The sequence below is a fragment of the Colobus angolensis genome, unplaced genomic scaffold, assembly GCF_000951035.1.
Source record: "Colobus angolensis palliatus isolate OR3802 unplaced genomic scaffold, Cang.pa_1.0 Scaffold151, whole genome shotgun sequence".
Lineage (NCBI taxonomy): Eukaryota > Metazoa > Chordata > Mammalia > Primates > Cercopithecidae > Colobus > Colobus angolensis.
Genome location: NW_012114611.1, coordinates 1389969 through 1409443, shown reverse-complemented (window position 1 = coordinate 1409443; position 19475 = coordinate 1389969). Strand labels below are relative to the sequence as shown.

General features: G+C 47.8%; 1 protein-coding gene across 3 annotated transcripts in view; it reads right to left on the bottom strand.

Annotated features, from left to right (window-relative positions):
• Window positions 1-7191: 7191 nt before the first annotated feature.
• Window positions 7192-19475, bottom strand: part of FAM186B (family with sequence similarity 186, member B) — a 23495-nt gene continuing 11211 nt past the window's right edge. Inside the window, exons 6-8 of one of the 3 annotated variants that reach the window (XM_011936164.1) lie at window positions 12284-12453; window positions 11388-11578; window positions 7202-7424 (exon numbers count right to left, since the gene is read on the bottom strand). In XM_011936164.1, the coding sequence (XP_011791554.1) occupies window positions 11431-11578; window positions 12284-12453 (318 nt within the window). In that variant the 3' untranslated portion in view covers window positions 7202-7424; window positions 11388-11430. Of the gene's footprint in view, window positions 7425-11330; window positions 11579-12283; window positions 12454-19475 lie in introns of those variants that run through there. The other 2 variants (XM_011936161.1, XM_011936163.1) reach the window with 2 other exon arrangements.

The following is a 19475-nucleotide window of genomic DNA, read 5'->3' as shown; positions in this document are numbered from 1 at the left end:
CTTGTCAGAATTACAAATGCGTAGAATTTCTGATCCAGTGTACCTTCACATATGCAAAATAAATTATATATAAAATTATCAGCCATGTGTGGTGGCTCACACCTGTAATCCTAGCACTTAGGGAGGCCAAGGTGGTAGGATTGCTTGAGCCCGGGAGTTCAAGACCAGCCTGAGCAAAGTAGCGAGACCTCGCCTCTACAAAAAAAAAAAAAAATGAAAATTAAAAAATTAGCTGGGTGCTGTAGTCCCAGCCACTTGGGAGGCTGAGGTGGGAGGATTGAGCCCAGGAGTTCAAGGCAGCAGTGAGGTATGATCACGCCATTGCACTCCAGCATGGGACAAAGGGAGACCACCTCTCTTAAAAAGAAAAAAAAAAAAGAAAACAGTTATCAACTAGAGCATTGTTCATACTAGCAAGTTTAGCAAAAACCAACTCACATCTCTCACTAGAGGACTAATTAAATAAATCATTGCACATGCATACAATAGAATATCATACAAGCAGGCTGAAGAGCTGTCACAAAAATCTTTATAGGCCATGATTGAACTTTATCCTAAGAAGAATGAAGAGCCATTAATGAATTTTTAAGCAGAAGTGTGGAATCAGACCTGCATCTTAGATGTCTCTGGCTTAGTATGGAGCATAGATTGAAAGAGTAAAACAGAAGCCAGGGAGATTAGTTGGTGGCTCGATTTAGGGTAGTCACTGAGGGGAAGACACAGAAGATATAGACAATGACAGGGCTTGGTGAGAGATTGCATGAATGGGTGCAGGAGCTCAGGCACCTGTGATGCCCGGTTCAGGCTTTGGTAGTGGATGAGGCTGGCAGATACACAATGAGACCAGAGGCACAAGTGGAGCCACAGGGGTTGGGGGTGAGGAAGAAACGTGATGAGTTTCATTTGCATTGATCAAGTTGGAGGTGCCAGTGGGCAGCCAGTTGGAATGTGCATTTGAGTGTTTGCGTATACAACTCTATGACTCAGAGGAGAGATTGGAATTGGGGATGGATTTGGGGATCTTCATTGTACAGCTGATGTTTGAGGCAACAGGGCAATCTGAAGTCATCTTGGGATGTCCTATGGCATGAGAGGAGAGTCCAGGCACTGGAGCAGCCCCTAGGGAACACAGGCAGAAGAGAATGAAAATCTGCAGGAGCTGGAGGAGTGTGGGGAACGTGGGTGGGAAACCAAGAAAAGCATCATATCACGGACCTTAAGGAAGAGCGTGCTTGGGTTTTACTGGTGTCTGTCTCTCCCTTGATTTAAAATCCTCCACATAAACTGAGTTTTATTTTTCTTTGTTTTCTCCCCATCTGTCTTATCCCACCTTCAATGGAGCACGAAGTTTTGTGTATAATAACTATGTCTGTGGACAAGCAAGGGCATGAGTGAGTGACTACAGTTGTAACTGGTTCTTTACATGACTGTCGCGCACACCTCCACAACTGCTCCTCTCCTTGCTCTCCCTGTCTCCATTCTCTAAATTCTCCACGCTGCCATCAGTGGCTCTCCACTGCCTACAGAGGAGCATCCTCTGGTTGGCCTTCAAGCCCATCCACATCCAGTCCCAGCTGGTCTTAATCTCCTGCAACACATGGTGTGGAACTACAGCGACACTGGCCACTTGCTGCCACATGAACATGCTCTGTGCTTACAAGGTCGTTTTCCCTTGGATTTCCTGCCCCCCCCCCGCCCCCTGCGATAGTTCCACCCATCCTTCCACATTTCATGGAGATCCCACTTAGCCCCAAAGGCCTCCCCAGACCTTCACTGCCGTGGATGTCTTCCCCGTTCTCTGTTGCACTTTGTCTTGCGTTCCCACACTAGCTCCCTACCGATTACTACTCTTTCTCCACACTGGAGTGTGAGGGGAGTCTGTCGCAATGTCACCATTCCCCCATGGCTTGCCTCTCCACCTTTTAAGTCTCTACTCAAGCGTCACCCCGCGAGGCTTGCCATGACCCCTCTGTTTTCAGCGCCAACTCCAGCACTTGGCACAGTACAATTGCTGAAGGAGTGGTGGGTGGATTGTGAGTCCTTGGGAGTTCAGGACAATACTTGAATGTATTTCTGTAACTGTGCCAGTGCTTTGCATCCAGTCAGCACCCCGTGTTTGCAGTAGGCTCCTGGGAAATGAGTTTTACTCACTTCCGTGCCTCTGCTGCCTAATACAGATCGTGGCACCACAGTAGGTGCTCAATAAATGTTTAAGGAATCAATAAATGAAAACTTACTCATTTAATTGCCCCCAGGAGCCTCCAGAGAGGCCACTGGCTGTGCAGACTCACTGGTTTGTGTGTGCTTCCTGCCAGCGCTGACAGGCTGCCTTATGGACCAGTGACAAGCTGTGTCCTGTAAACCTGGCTGTGCTGAGGGACGGTGACATGCAGCTCACAGAAGGCACTAGGGCTGTCATGGTGGCTAAGCATTTAATACAACGATTGTGGCGCTGCATGCAGAAACACAGCCCGGAAGAAGCCTCAGAGGCAGGCAAGGAGGAACTTACTCCTTAGGGGAGCTTGACTTGGTTTCTACTGTGTTCGTGGCCCTTCGAGGGTCTGGGTAGAGGGGAAGCTACACCTGTGAGAGCAACTGGGCATCCTTCTTAAAGAGTTTCAGGTCTAGTGGGGTTGAGGACAGGCTCACCAATAATCCCAGAACAAAGGCAAGATGGACCAATGCTGGAAGAGATAGCCGGGTGTGGTGGCAGGTGCCTGTAGTCCCAGCTACTCGGGAGGCTGAGGCAGGAGAATGGTGTGAACCCGGAGGCAGAGCTTGCAGTGAGCCAAGATCGTACTGCTGCACTCCAGCCGGGGTTATAGCAAAATTCTGTCTCAAAAAAAAAAAAAAAAAGATGGACCAATGCTGGAAGAGATCCACACACAAAGGCAGGAGAACCCCCAGGAGAAGGGGAGGCTTAAGGAGGATTAGTGGAAGCTTCGTGGTGGAAGGGCCATCTGAGCTCATTGACTAAGCTTTTTTTTTTTTTTTCTTTTGAGACGGAGTCTCACTCTTGTCTCTCTGGCTGGAGTGCAATGATGTGATCTCAGCTCACTTGAATCTCCGCTTCCCAAGTTCAAGCGATTCTCCTGCCTCAGCCTCCCAAGCAGCTGGGATTACAGGTGCCCACCACTATGCCCAACTAATTTTTGTATTTTTTAGTAGAGACAGAGTTTCACCATGTTGACCAGGCTGGTCTCAAACTCGACCTCAGGTGATCCACCCACTGCGGCCTCCCAAAGTGCTAGGATTATAGGCATGAGCCACCACGTCTGGCCTTCATGACTAAGCTTTCTGAATGGGATGGGAATTGAAACAGCTTCCAGCTGATCTCCCTGCTCCCTGCTCCCAGTCTGTGCTCATGGTTGCAGCCAGAGGATGCTCTTGAATTGAAGGACAGATGATGTCACTTCTCTGCTCAGAATTCTGCAATGGCTCCCATTGCATTCCAGGTGAACAGAGGTCCTTATGGTGGCCTACAAGGCCTTGTGTGATCTGCCTCCCAGTGGCCTCTGCAGTGTGACTCCTCCCACCCTCCCACTCACCCACACCAGCTACTCCGGGCACCTTGCTGCCCCCTGAGTGTGCCAGGCAGGCTCTCACCTCAGCCTCGTCTCCCTGCCCAGCACCCCCTTCCCCCAGCTTACCTCCTCACCTGCTTCAGGTCTTCACTGTAACGTCCTGCCGTGCCCTCTCTACTTTAAATGGTAACACCCACTCCCCTGCATTCTGCTGCCTTATCCCTCTTGAAATTTGTGTTTCTCTGTGGCACCTTTTATGCTGTGACATAACTGTGCATTTTACTAATTTATTTTTGTTTCTTGTCTTTTCCCCCCCATAGAATATAAGCTTTGTGAAAGCACTTTTTTTTTTTTTTTGAGACGGAGTCTCGCTCAGTCGCCCAGGCTGGAGTGCAGTGGCATGATCTTGGCTCATGCAACCTCCGCTGCCCGGGTTCATGTCATTCTCCTGCCTCAGCCTGCTGAGTAGCTGGGACTACAGGCGCCCGCCATCACGCCTGGCTAATTTTTTGCATTTTTAGTGGAGATGGGGTTTCACCATGTTAGCCAGAATGGTCTCGATTTCCTGATCTCATGATCCGCCCACCTCGGCCTCCCAAAGTGCTGGGATTACAGGCTTGAGCCACTGCACCTGGCCATGAAAGCACTTTTTAAAAATTTGTTTTACTCACTACAGTATTCCTAACACCTAGAACATTGCCTCATGTTAGGTGCCCAATAGGTACTTGTTGAATGAATGAATGAAAGTAAATGAATCAATGGGGCCATGCTACATGCTTGAGGAAGTCCATGGGAAGGGCCTCCTGGCAGAGCTCCTAAAAACAGCTGCCCAAAGGGTCATTTGCAGGGATAGATCTCTGCCATACAGAGCAGAGGACCTGCTGGGGGTAGGCGGTCAAGTAAGGAGGAAGGGACCCCAGGCCAAGGGAGAGCAGACTCCACCACCATGAGTCCTCTGCAGGATCCCCGTGTCCACAGCATGGGTCAGGAATGCCTCAAGTCTTCTACTCCCTCTGCCACACTTGCTGTCCAAGTCCCACCTGCACCTTCTCAGGAACCCCACCAGCTTCCCTCGTGTCCCTCTTTATGCAGTTTCCTCCCTTTTTTTCTTTGAGATGGAGTCTTGCTCTGTTGCCCAGGCTGGAGTGCAGTGGCCGGATCTCAGCTCACTGCAAGCTCCGCCGGCCGGGTTTACACCATTCTCCTGCCTCAGCCTCCCGAGTAGCTGGGACTAGTTTTTTGTATTTTTTAGTAGAGACGGGGTTTCACCGTGTTAGCCAGGATGGTCTCGATCTCCTGACCTCGTAATCCGCCCGTCTCGGCCTCCCGAAGTGCTGGGATTACAGGCTTGAGCCACCGCGCCCGGCCAGTTCCCTCCCTTCTAATTCCCATCCCCTCTCCAGGCCAGCTGAGGCCCTTAGACAAGCACTTTGCTGCCTCCTTGTGGCTTCTGCAGGAAAGGTTCCTCCTCTCTTCCAGAGAATGAGGACACGGGGCACCTAACAGACAGCCTGGGGGTGATGAGAGAGGAAACCTGAATCTTCTTGACCAGTGGCGGCCTGAATCATTGGCAGCTGCCCGCTCACAGCACTGCTGCCTGTGGCAGTGAACATCTCTATGGCAGCACCCTGCCTGGTGCACCAGCCGGACTCAGGCTTTGGTCGTTCCAGGCTGCTCAGCTCCCGGGAAAGAATGTGCGGCAGCAGTCAGACCCTAGGACCTGCCTCAAGGGTCACTGAGGTCGGTGACTAGTGTATCCAGCCTCCACCTGCTCAGCTTCCTCCCAGCTCAGAGGCAATAAATAGTGTTTGAGGGCTAATGAAGTCACTAACCAGTGGAGGGCCTCCCCAGGGTGTGCAGAGAGCAGGGGCAAAGTGTGACAAAAGAGCCAGGGCCAGGGTATGGAGGACTGGGATATTACATCCCGGCCAATTGCTTTTTGCAGATAACAGATACCTGCCTAAGCTAGTTGCCTCCAAATGGAGGAATATTTTAGAAGGCTCCTGGGTTATCTTGTGGACCCATAACTCACAAGACTGCCTGAGAAGACTGCTTTATTTCTTACTCTACTGGGTAACTTTTTCTTTCTGGCTGCTTTCAAGTTCTTCTCTCATCTTTGGTTTCAGGTTTGACTGTGATATGCTGAGGTATGTTTTTCTTTGTATTTATCCTGCTTCGGTTCTCTGAGCTCCTTGGATCTGTGGCTTCTTGTCTTTAATTTTGGAAATTCTCGGTGATTATCTCTTCAAATAGCTCTTCAAATATTTCTTCTCCCTTCTCCTTCTGGGACTTTGATCACGTGTGTGAAACCGTTGGTATTATCTCACACATCTTGGGTGTTTGGTTTGGGGTTTGCTGGTTTGTTTTTACTCTGTGTTATAGTTGGCTAATTTCTATTGATCTTGCCTCAAATTCACAAATTTTTTTTGCCTTGCTTTTGTCTAGTTGGCTGATAAACCTGCCAAAGGATTTCTATATCTCTGATGTTAAGAATTTCTTTTCTTTTTTTTTTTTTTTTTTTTGAGATGGAGTCTCACTGTGTCACCAGGCTGGAGTGCAGTGGCACAATCTCGGCTTACTGCAACCTTCACTTCCCGGGTTCAAGCAATTTTCCTACCTCCGCCTCCCAAGTAGCTGGGGCTACAGGCATGCACTACCATACCCAGCTAAATTTTGTGTTTTTAGTAGAGACGGGGTTTCACCATGTTGGCCAGGATGATCTCGATCTCTTGACCTCATGATCCGCCCACCTCAGCCTCCCAAAAGTGTTGGGATTACAGGCGTGAGCCACCGCACCCAGCGGTTCATTTCTGGTATCTTCAAGTTTCCATTTCTTTTGTACAATTTCCTACTCTCTACTCAAATTCCGCATCTGTTCCTGCATGTTGCCCACCTGTTAGAAGCAGATCCTGTAACATGTTAGATGTAGCTACCTTCAAAGTTCTACCTTCAAAGTCCTCACTTGATAGTTACAGCATCCCAGCCATGCACATCTTCTCTTCTTGAGAAGATGACTCCCTGATCACAGAGTCATGCTCATCTGTTTTCTGACTTTTCAGACCATGCATAGCTTTCCCCTCCCTGGCTCTATGGCTGGGTTGTTTTTGAAGGGTTTTTCTCCCTTCCACTGTATGCCTCTTTGCAGTTAGTCAAGGCTAGAGTAGACCCTTCTCCCATGTCCCCTTCCATATTTGTTTTGGTTCCTCATCTGAGGCTGTGGGCCATGCAAGCAGAGCTATGGCCACTCCTTGAATATGGCTTGAAGCAATGCTCAGAGAAATACTCCTTCCCATGCCTTGTCTTCCCTGAATTTTTTTGGGGAAGAAGCAATACATTGACCAGAAATGTCAACTTTGCTCTGAAAAAAAAAGAGGCACCTGTATAGTATCAATGAACCTGATCACTAGAAAAATACCACACACATACGTATATACACATCTACATATATATACACATGCATACACATACATGTATACACACATACACATACATTTATACACATATATATTTATACATACACACATGTGCCTATACACACATACACATATATACATACACACCCATACACATGCACACACATATACACGTGCAAATACATACATACATAAATACACCCACACATACATAAATACGTACATACATACACAAACATGTATACATACATATATACACAAAGATACACACACATATATATTTGTCTTCCAACCCTCTTGGCTTCACAGCTTGACCCGTGCAGGCTTTTCTTTGCCTTTAAGAAGATGAAATTATTACCAAAGCAGAAGAATGTCAGACACTCTGCATGCTTGCCAGAGAGCTCGCTAGAGGACATGCAGAAGGTCAAAGTCCTCCATGACCACAGCAAGTTCAGCCACCAGGCCCCTTAAGCACAGTGCCAAGAGCCTGTGAAAACATGAAACCTTTGAAAATATTATGAGTGCCAAAATGTAAAAACAAAGAATGTATATGTATGAAATCTTTATAAAACATAATATTTGCAGTTTCATTCACTGTCAAATTTAATATTCAAAATAGTCTCATTACATTTATAAAACTTGTTCGAGTTCTTCTCTACGCATGCTGATTGCTGAGATGTCACTCATAGCTAAGTACACATTAAATAAGTTATTCATAGCCAGTTAATTTCTAAAGCAAGGTTATAAAAATGCTTTCCAATTATTTAGAGCAATACATTTAGTGTGAGGGCATTTTAAGATGTTAAGTATCATTGGGGTGAGGCCTCCAGAAAAGAAAGAGCCTGGGACCGGAGAAGCTGGAAACAGCCCAGGGCCGGCCCAGCTGTGCTGTGCATGTGACCTGCATCATGATACCACTCCCCTTCCTCCCACACCAGGCATCCTCGCGATATCTTAAGCTGTGATTCAGAAAACAAATCCTACTCCTGGCATCATCCACAGAACCGGCTGTTCACATCCCACATCCTCCTCAGCTTTCCGGAGTCTCAGCCTTAGGCTGGAAGCAAGGATGGGTGCCATTCCTGAGGAAGAGAACCGCTGGACATGGGTTCTCTGAGGATAGGGTAATTTCCTATTTGTATGCGTGGTCCCTAGGCCAAGGGTGCTGGTGAGTGGAGAAGGACGGGGCGGGGGAGACTGAGTGGGGACCAGGCAGGTAGCTGTGTGTCAGGTGGAGGGTGCGTAGGTGCTCGTGAGCTGATTGAACTAACCGAATTAGTGTCTCAACTGAACTGACAGACGTTTGCCAGAGATGGCCTCCTTAGCCCACACCGTCTATATTTGAACCTCATGTCTCCATTTCTTCCACCTTTGTCCTCACTCAGAGACATGCTCACCTTTGCCTCCCACCTTATGACACCTGGCTCTGGTCTGTATTTGGTATCTCCTTTTGTTCTCACCTTCTGAGCTTTCATGCAAATCACTGGCATGTCAGTGACGTATCTGTCCATATTTTGATTAAATGAAGAGTTACTGACACCTACTAAGTGCCAGGTGCCACTCACAGCTATCTCGGCATGTTTGCTCCCAAAGTACACAGACAACACTCAAAGGGTTCTAAAACTGAGTTGAGGAGGTGTGGGTTTCAGCATTGAGACAGAATTTTTAAATAAACCAACCTCTATTTTGTTAAAAATGTAGAGTTTGGGGACTGCAGGAGGGAAACAGTGTTTCTCAAAGTTCTAGGAGTACTCAGCAACACCCAGAGGGTTTCTTTAAAAGCACCAGCTGGGAACCTGCATTTCAACCAAGTTCTCTGTGGGTTTCCGTCTCTTGAGAATCACCACCTAAGGGATGCAGTGGAGACTGGGGCTGTCTTGATCCTTCTGGCTTATTTGGGTTCCAGGGAGTGACTCGCTTGACTTTTTTTGAGCAAGCTAAGCGGATTCATTTGTAGGTTCCTGGCATTCCTTCCTTTGGTTCGCTGAGGCACTGCAAGAGTTAATAGAGTTACAGGTTGGGGAGCAACTGAGACAAGGCCCAGGCCATGTGAGTGCCATCCAGCACCTGAGCACTTCCCAGAGCCAAGTCCATAGCTGGGCCCAGACTCAGCCTGGACACAGAACTGCTCAACACAAAGTCGTGATCCGCCCACCTCGGCCTCCCAAAGTGCTGGGATTACAGGCGTGAGCCACCATGCCTGACCTGTACCAGTCTGTTTTTAGCTGTGCAGGAACAGACCCTGAGCAAGGGGAGGGCAGAGCACTCAGAGTCAAGGCTAAGCTTCTCCAGCTACAGAAAGCATTTGGGGTTTGCAGACACACACAGCTCTCCCACCTGTCAGACAGAGAACCCTGGGGACATGCTTGTAAGACAAAGCTGAAAAAAATCTCAGAGAAGGGGGGCTGCTGGGTTTTGAGGGATGCAGTCTTCTAGCATCTCAAACCATGGAGGGAAGATGAGCAACCCTCCCTCACATGCCGAGAGGACGCCCCAGTGGGCCTGGAGACAAACAGGCTGTCAGTGCCAGGCAGACCAGGATAATGGGGCATGAGGTTGGGCCTAGTTATGAACCCATATGGGGCTGTGAGCTGGACAGCATGGCCAGGGGAGCCGGTGAGGTCAGCAGGACCACAAAGAGGCGAGTGACCTGGCACCACGCAGCAGGTGGATGTGAGGACTCATGGTGGGCCAGGAGCAGGCGGCCCAAGAAAAGGTGCACTTTAGGGAGTGGAGCAGTGTCCAGGAGGGCGCTCCCAAAGGAGGCAGCACAGCCACCACCCTGAGGTAGCAGCAGCCTGGGCAGGGACAGAGAACTTTTGTTAGAGACCAGCAGATCCTCATGCCAAAACAGCGGACCCCAAGACAATGCAGGGAGCCCCCACACTGAGACATCAGGAGCAGCCTGACACGCAGGGAGGTGGTGGCAGCCTGGGATGTGGGTAAAGAAGACAGCACAGCAGGATCTGCCTCTGCACCTGGTGGTGATATCAACACAGTAAACAGGTACAGGGTTGAAAGCAGGGAGAAAATTGTCTTCATCTAAATTCCCTTAGAAAGGGGAAGCTGTCTTTGCTGGGAACAATATTTTGATAAGTGCCTTAAGCCTGAAACTGGGATCCCTTTGGAGGCCTGGGTGTGGGTGGAACAGCTCTGCTTGAGACATGAAGGAATTCTAGAATTGTGCATGTTTTACCAGAGAGAGAGGCGGGGAAAGAGGGAAGAAAGGAGGCTGCTGCTTGGTGCTGTTCAACATGAATCCCGTTCCTCACTGTCCCTCTGTATTTTCAGAAAGTTACTGACGTCATGAGTGTATGGACTCAAGTGGGGTGCGTACCTCTGATATTTATGTGCACATATCTCCGTGTGTGGGAAGAACAAAGGGGCTGGCCTGAGACTCAGAAGCTGGGCAGAGCACAGGCAGGGAAGGGATGTGGAGAGGAGAGACCCCCACGATGGGGAGGGCTTTGGGTAAGTTTAACCGAATCTCTGCCAGGCCAGGCCCCAGTTGACCTCTGGGTTACAGTGTTCTCCCACAGTGTTGTTTTGGTTATTCTCCATTCTGTTTGCTGTATCTAAATCAACAACCAACAGCAACACACATGCACATCCCCCTTGGAAACCCTCCAGGAATTGGAAACCAGGTTTCTGCGCTGGGTGGACTGGAATGCTGGGACTCTCATGCCCATTTCAGAGTGCAGGTGTGGCCAGGGACTGGCCCTCTTTGATGCTGCTATGCCTCCCTGTCTCACTGAGGTCTCTAGTTGGAGGATGGGGGCAGCACCAGCATCTTCTGGCTCTTGGCTCTGGTTAGGTCTAGACTGGAGGCATCAGGAGCCTCTCCCGATTGGGGACCTGTAACTGACGCAGGGCCAGGGTCACAGGAGGCAGATGGGATGGCTCATGTAGAGAGGGTCCTTAAAAGAGCCTTGAGCCTTCAGTAGTGACATCTACAAGCCCAGAGAGGCAAAGGAGAGCTAAGCCTTTTCTAACCAGAAAAGCCTCTTGTTGGCCCCTGGAGTCCTGCCTCTGTCCCCGCAGCCAGCTGTTCTTTCCAGGGACCATTCTTGAAGGTAGTAAGGAAAGGAAGTGACAGATAGGCCCAGGCCCAAGGCTCAGGTTTCTCAGGCAGTCCAGGGGCTCCCTCATCTGTCCCTCCCTACACCTGGCTCCCCCGAGAACCACCCCCAGGGCTAGGGTGAGATGGGGCTCTTCAGAATTCATGTGCAGCTCAGGAGGCCAGTGTGAAGGAAAAGCCCCCTGGTGGCCTCTGAGACAGTAAGGAAACCCTTCACTAGAACTAAGTGTTGTTGGCACAGGGACCCTGCTTACATCCGCCTAGCAGACGAACCAGGTTAGCCTCTCTGGTGTGGGATAGTAAATGAGGTCATTGTTAAAGCCTGGAGAAAGATTTATTGGGGAGAATCCACATTGACCATTAGCCTCGCACCTTACTGGGCCTTCAGGAAGTTCAGACTTTTGTGGTAGGAGGACTACACGTCCAGTGTCAACAGCCGGGGAATATCTGGGTGTCCCCTCAGCTGGTCCCAGGGAAGGCTGGCAGGGGTCTTTTTTTCTATTGCGTAACTGGAGGAGGCCACCTCGGTCTTCCAGACAGCCTCCATCTGCTTCCCCTGTTGGCTGGGAGTGGGGGGTTTGGAGAATGTGAAAAGCAACAAAAAGAGATTGAGATGCAAGAGACTCTCCAGAGCCACCAGGCCCAAGTGGGCTTTGTCTCCTTCCTTTCTCAAATCGAGTGTGTCACTGTCCTCCTTGTCTCCCCGTCAACACTGAGTCTGAATCTCACTTCCCTGGGGCTCCTCTGGCCGAGGAGCTGCTGAAAGAGGTTCCCAGGGTGGCCCTTGTCCTTTAAGGAACAGGACCTGGGGCAGAAGCCCTGATCTAGGCCATGCAAGGGTAGGTGTGGACCAGGGTCCTTTTAACTGCCCAGAGGTTCACAGTGTTTCCACAGCCTGCAGGTCACGTGGTAGGGAGGTTCAGATTTGTTTATAGGACAGACCAATGGCAGATGCCAAATCGATGCTCAGGGTAGAAAAGTTGTAAGTTTTCAGGTGTGGTCCTCAGAGTCTTTCTGTTGCATAGTTTGAAATGCACTGGTCAGGCTAGCCCCTGAAGTCCACACACTATGACACACACCCCACCTCTGGGTCAGTGGCCAGCAATGGGGAGGGCAGGACAGCTGAGAAGACAGGCACTTTGCAACTTGTAGGGTGATCTTGGCCTGTTGGTGCCCTCACTTCACAGCCCACCTCCCCAGGCTGGTCACTCCTGCTCCCTGCCTCTTCACCCATACAGCTGCTGCCCCCTCAGCTTCCCGGCACCTACCGGGCCATCTGCAGGGGCGCACATTCCCGGTGCCTGGACTGAAAGGGCTGCTTATAGGTGGGGCCACTGGGGTGGATGTGCCGGGGTGAGGCTGCAGGCAACTTGCATTTCTTCGGCTTTGGTGAGGTGACCTCAGGGATGTTCAGGTGAATGTTCCACTCCAGCTGGAGCTAGAGGAACCAGCAGAGAGGCATCAGGGAAACAGGAAGTTATCTCCTCTCTAGGTTGGGAGGAGGCTTTGCCTGCCTGTCTGTGCCCCTGCTAGACTCAGGGCTGAGTGGAGAGGGTAAGGTCGAGGGAATCCCTTCAGTTAGAAACCCTGGGACCACAAAGTATCAGACCTTTGCTGGAAACTCCTTGAATTCTTTTTTGCTGTGTCAGTTCCTGTTTTCTCCTTTGTTGTGAGGAAGCTGGATAATGGGCAAAACAGCAAGGAAGAAAATAAAACCAGAGCAGCTGGAACTAGAGCAGCTCCAGGTGGAGTTCACGGCAGGGGGCCAGGTTGTGCCTGGACTGCACTGGGTATCTTTTTGTCCAGCCCCAGCCCTGGCACTGGTTGAGAAGCTGGGGGAACCTTCACAGCCACTCAAAGAATTGTCATGTCCCTTTCATTCTCAATCCCAAAACAAACAGCAAGTCAAGATGCCTCTAGGAGATTATCTGGACTTGTATAAGGTGATACGAAACCTCCATGGCCAAGGCTCTTCTAGCTGCTTGATGCCAGCCCTCATACCAATGCCTTAGCATGCTGCCTCCCCTAGACTCAGGCCACTGCCGCTCAAGACTCGGGGGCAGGTGGTACCTCCTGACCCAACCCTGGGGCAGGTCCCAGCAGGCTCTGATTCACAACTGTGGGATCCTCCAGTCCCTCCAAGCTGCCCCTAGGGACCACGTCGGCACTTGCTGCTTTTCTGCCCCTGGCAGCCTGAGCCTCAGGTCTAGAGCTGAGGGCTGCTCATCCCAAAGCCAGTGTTGCAAATGAAGGAGTCTGGCAGGGAAAGATCCCATACTCATGGGTGGTGCAGAGAGCTATTCCTGCCATATGAAAGATAAATATGGATATAAACTCAATACTTGTATAATGGGGACAAAATTATTAATAGTCCCAAAGGGTATGAATTCTAATTTGCTGGGTTAGTTCCTGTTTTACATCTGTTGTAGAGAATCTAGAAACATGCAAAACATCAGTGAAAAAAAATTAAAAGAAGACAAAGAAGTTAAATCTATATCTGTACCTATATCTATATATCTATAATAAAGAGTCAAGGCTGGGCGCGGTGGCTCACCCCTATAATCCCAGCACTTTGGGAAGCCAAGTCAGGCAGATCACGAGGTCAAGAGATTCAGACCATCCTGGCCAACATGGTGAAACCCTGTCTCTACTAAAAATACAAAAATTAGCTGGGTGTGGTGGCGCACGTCTGTAGTCCCAGCTACTCGGGAGGCTGAGGCAGGAAAATTGCTTGAACACAGGAAACGGAGGTTGCAGTGAACCAAGATCACGCCACTGCACTCCAGCCTGGCAGCAGAGCAAGACTCTGTCTCAAAAAAAAAAAAAAGTCAAAAGAGGAGAATACAGGAGTCTTTTATTCCATTATTCCCAAGTTTTAGCTATTTTCTCTTTGGCCTTTTTTTTTTAAATTCTATAAAATATCAGAAGTTTCAAGTATTCCAATATAAGTTTTTCTTTTTTTAGTAATTCAGTATATAGACAATTATTGGTATACACATGGTTCCATTATCCCTCAGTGGTGTATGGCCCATAGATTAGTAATCATTTATCTAGATAAAGAGAAAAGGAAGTTTGGGTGTCAGAGACAGTGTGTTGGAATTTAAAGAGGTTTTCTGGATGTGAGAGAATGGGAGAGGAGAGGAAAAAATAAAAGAAAATTTCATTATTGTGAATTATAAGCTGGACCCACTTTAGTGGTTATGAGTGACCCAATTAAAGATTGGGGTTGGCCGGGCACAGTGGCTCACGCCTGTAATCCCAGCACTTTGGGAGGCCGAGGCGGGCGGATCACAAGGTCAGGAGATCGAAACCATCCTGGCTAACACGGTGAAACCCCGTCTCTACTAAAAATACAAAAAAATTAGCAGGGCGTGGTGGCCGGCGCCTGTAGTCCCAGCTACTCGAGAGGCTGAGGCAGGAGAATGGCGTGAATCTGGGAGGTGGAGCTTGCAGTGAGCCAGGATCGGACCACTGCATTCCAGCCTGGGCGATAGAGCAAGGCTCTGTCTCAAAAAAAAAAAAAAGATTGGGGTTACTTTTTTATTATTTTTGGTGGGTGAGTGAGCATTATATCTCTGAATGGGATACAACGGATACAATGGCATAACCAGATCACATAACATCTTGGGATTTATTTGGGTTGTACTTGATGTATGAATGTTAAAACCAGGTCTATACATTTTAGATGGTTACTTTACTGAATTCTGCCAAGGTAAAGTGGGGTGACGGGGAGGGGGTGAAAGAGTAAGGTTTCTCCTAGTGTTAGTTTTCAGAGGAAAAACGTGAGGTCTCAGCAAGGACATGGAAAAGGTGAGGATAGGCTCCAAGTGTAGAGATTAAGAGAGTGAGTTGGCCTAAACCAATGGTTTAGGTTCTGTTGGCCTAAACCAATGGTTCCTAACCCATAGGGCATGGTCCCCTGAGGGGCAATGGATTTTTTGCCAGGAGCCCAAGAGTGTAAGTACATACTCAAAATTGTACAAAAATTGAATAAATATAAGGTAAAACTAAGTATATAGGAATTCTTGGAACTTTTAACATTTAAAATGGGTCTTAATAGTATGGGATTTTATTTGAGGAGATAAACTAGTTATAAAGGAATAACAAGGACTAGTTTACTATTCTCCTGTAAACAACTAGTAGGCCAAACAAAATAGATGAAAAAATGATATATACCCATTCAGACAACAGGCATTGCAGGTCAGTGATCCCCAAAAGGAATGAAACAAATGAGACAATGTCCAGGCCCCAGCACAGGGCAGGGAACCCAAACAGAGGCCAGCAGCCTTGCTGAGATGAGGAGACAGCGTTTGGGGATCAGGGAAGCCAAGGTGACTAGAATTTGAAAACCAGAGTACTAGAGAGGAGGAAACCACACGGCAAGAAATCTCCAAAGCTCTGCAGAGGCGTCCCAGTAAGTCTCTGTGCAGGCCTGCGAGAAAACTACCAAGGCTGGGGGAAGAGTCACTGGGCAAGAACAGGCAAAACCATCCTCAGAGTTCATATATCCCTGGGAAGAGTTTGTGTTCACATCTGTAAAATACTGAAAGAAAAAACTGCCCAACTGGAATTCTACATCCAGCAAAAACATCTTTCAAAACTGAAAACTGAATAAACCTTTTCAGACACCAAAGCTGAGAGGATTCATCACCAGCAGATGAGCAGTGTGAGAAATGTTAAAGGAATCCTTGAGGCAGAAGGAAAATGATACTCAAAATACATTTGGATCTACACAAAAGAGTAAGGAGCACTGGAAATGGTAAGTGTGGGGGTAAATAGATTATTCTTTTCCCTTTGCTTAAGGGAAAAGTAATAACAATGTACTGTTGTCCCTTGCTTTCCATGGAGTATTGGCTCCGGGACTCCTCACAGGCACCAAAATCTGTGGATGCTCACATGCTTATATAAAATGGTGCAGTGTTTGCATTTCACCCACCCACATCCTCCTGTATATATTAAATTATCTCCAGATTACTTATAATACCTAATACAATATAAATGCTATCTTTAGACTGTTGAGGGAATAACAAGAAAAAAAGTCTGTTCGTGTTCAGCACAGACACATCCATCCATTTTTTTCTTGGAATCTTTTTTTTTTTTTTTTTGAGGCGGAGTCTCGCTCTGTCACCCGGACTGGAGTGCAGTGGCCGGATCTCAGCTCACTGCAAGCTCCGCCTCCCGGGTTTACGCCATTCTCCTGCCTCAGCCTCCGGAGTAGCTGGGACTACAGGCGCCCGCCACCTCTCCCGGCTAGTTTTTGTATTTTTAGTAGAGACGGGGTTTCACCGTGTTAGCCAGGATGGTCTCGATCTCCTGACCTCGTGATCCACCCGTCTCGGCCTCCCAAAGTGCTGGGATTACAGGCTTGAGCCACCGCGCCCGGCCGCTTCTTGGAATCTTTTTGATCTGTGGTTGGTTGAATCCACAGATGCAGAACCCATAGATACAGAGGGCCAACTCTATTAGGGAATTTATAAGTTACATAGGGGCAGAATGTATGACAACAGTAGGACAAAGGCCAGGAGGGAAGAAATAGATGTATACTGTTGTAAGGTTCTTACACATGAAATAATATTATTTGAAAGTAGACTATGATAAGTTAAAGATTTATATTGTAAACCCTAGAGCACAGTGGCTCATGCCTGTAATCCCAGCACTTTGGGAGGCCGAGGTGGGCAGATCACATGGTCAGGAGTTCAAGACCAGCCTGACCAACATGGTGAAATCCAGTCTCTACTAATAATACAAAAATTAGCCGGGTGTGGTGGTGTGCACCTGTAATTTCCAATACTCAGGAGGCTGAGGCAGGAGAATTGCTTGAACCTGGGAGGCAAAGGTTGCAGTGAGCTGAGATCATGCCACTGCACTCTAGCCTGGGCAACAGAGTGAGACTCTGTTTCAAAAACATAATAATAATAAAAACAAAATAACAAAACAGGCTGGGCATGGTGGCTCACGCCTGTAATCCCAGCACCTTAGGAGGCTGAGGCGGGTGGATCACATGAGGCCAGGAGTTCGAGACCAGCCTGGCCAACATAGCAAAACCCTGTGTCTACTAAAAATACAAAAAAAATTAGCCGGGCACTGTGGCAGGCACCTGTAATTCCAGCTACTCAGGAGACTGAGGCATGAGAATCGCTTGAATCCAGGAGGCAGAGTTACGGTGAGCCGAGATCACACCACTGCACTCCAGCCTGGGAGAGAGAGTGAGACTCCGTTTCAAAAAATAAAAATAAAAAATAACAAAACAAAGAGGTATGGCTAATATGTAATATGTCAGGAGTGGAGATAAGATGAATTTACTTGAAAAAGCTCAATTACTCCACAAGAAGGCAGGAAAAGAGGGAAAAAAACCCAAAGAACAGATGAGACAAATAGAAATGAAGAGCAAATTATATATTTAAACCCAACTGTGTTGATAATCACATCAAATATAAATAGCCTAAAACCACCAAATAAAAGGCAGAGATTGACAGATTGCATAAAAAAGCAAGACCCAAATATAAAATATCAATTAAAAACCCAATTTAAGTATAGAGACACTGTGCTCGCTTCGGTAGCACATATACTAAAATTAGAATGATACAGAGAAGACTACTAGCATGGCCTTGGTGCGAGGATGACACACAAATTCATGAAGCGTTCCAATAAATAAATAATATTTAGACACAGGTTAACAGTGAGAGTGGAAGAAGGTATACCATGCAAATAGTAAAAAGTATTTAAAAAGCTGCAGTGACTAGATCAATATTGTTGTACACTGACGAGCAAGGAATGTAATTAGAAACAAAGGGCTGGGTGTGGGGGCTCGTGCCTGTAATCCCAGCACTTTGGGAGGCACAGGTGGGTGGATCCCCTGAGGTCGAGAATTGGAGACCAGCCTGGCCAACATGGCGAACCCCATCTCTACTAAAAATATAAAAATTAGCCAGGTGTGGTGGCAGGCGCCTGTAATCCCAGCTACTCGGGAGGCCGAGGTACAAGAATCCCTTGAACCTGAGAGGTGGAGTTAGCAGTGAGCCAACCAAGATGGCGCCACTGCATTGCCTGGGTGATTCATGCTGTAACCCCAACACTTTGGGAGGTCAAGGTGGCAGGATCGCTTGAGGGCAAGATTTGGAGACTAGCCTGGGCAACATAGTGAGACCTCATCTCTATAAAAATAAATAATGAAGGTCAAATTTTCAAGAGTACATAAACAATCTTAAATGTGTATGCACCTAGTTACAGAGCTTCAGAATATTTGAATAATAAACCTATAAAACTGAAATAAATAGACGTAACTGGAGAGATACAGCATGCTCATGAATTGAAAGAATAAATATTATTAAGATGCCATTTCTCATTGCTGGGTAGGTAGGAAATTGGTGGGTTGTGGAGTTTGTGGTGGGTACTTGGACGAAAACTAGAAAGACACTCAGAGTAAAAAGGGGCTCACAATGACACCTAGGACATTCAACCCCCAAAGCAGCAGCTAATGATATATATCTGGAGAATGTCATGCAGAAAATGAAATAAAATCCAGGGATCCAATCAGATGCAGAGAATGTGGATACAGAATAATATTCAAGAAAAGGACTGAAAGATTGGTGGGTTTTGATGCTCAGAGAAACCTGGGAATTCAGAGGAATGTCTTCACTTACATCTGAATTTCCCTTTTAATGTTTCTCATTGTTGTATAGCTTTGGGTTTTGCATACAGTAGTTCCCCCTTATCCTCGGGGGATACATTTCAAGAACCCTGGTGGATGCTTGAAACCTCAGTACCAAACCCTTTATACACAGTTTTTCCTATATGTGCTTAATTATGATAAAGTTTAATATTTAAATTAGGCAGAGTAAGAGATTAATAACAAAATAGAACAATGTTAACAATATACTGTAATAAAAGTTATGTGAATGTGGTTGGTCTCCCTTGCTCTCAAAATATCTTACATAGGCCAGGCGTGGTGGCTCACGCCTGTAATCCCAGCATTTTGGGAGGCCAAGGCGGGCAGATCACCAGAGGTCAGGAGTTCGAGACCAGCCTGGCCAACATGGTGAAACCCTATCTCTACTAAAAATACAAAAATTAGCCGTGTGTGGTGGCACACGCCTGTAATCCCAGCTACTTGGGAGGCTGAGGCAAGAGAATCGCTTGAACCCAGGAGGTGGACGTTTCATGCCACTGCATTCCAGCCTGGGCGACAGAGCAAGACTCCCAAGCACTTTGGGAGGCCAAGGCAGGCAGATCACCTGAGGTCAGGAGTTAGACACCAGCCTGGCCAACGTGGCAAAACCTTGTCTCTACTAAAAATACAAAAAGTAGCCAGGCATGGTGGCGGGTGCCTGTAATCCCAGCTACTCAGGAGGGTGTAGCACGAGAACTGCCTGAACCCGGGAGGTGGAGGTTGCAGTGAGCCAAGATGGCACCACTGCACTCCAGCCTGGGCAACACAGCAAGACTGTCTCAAAAAAAAAA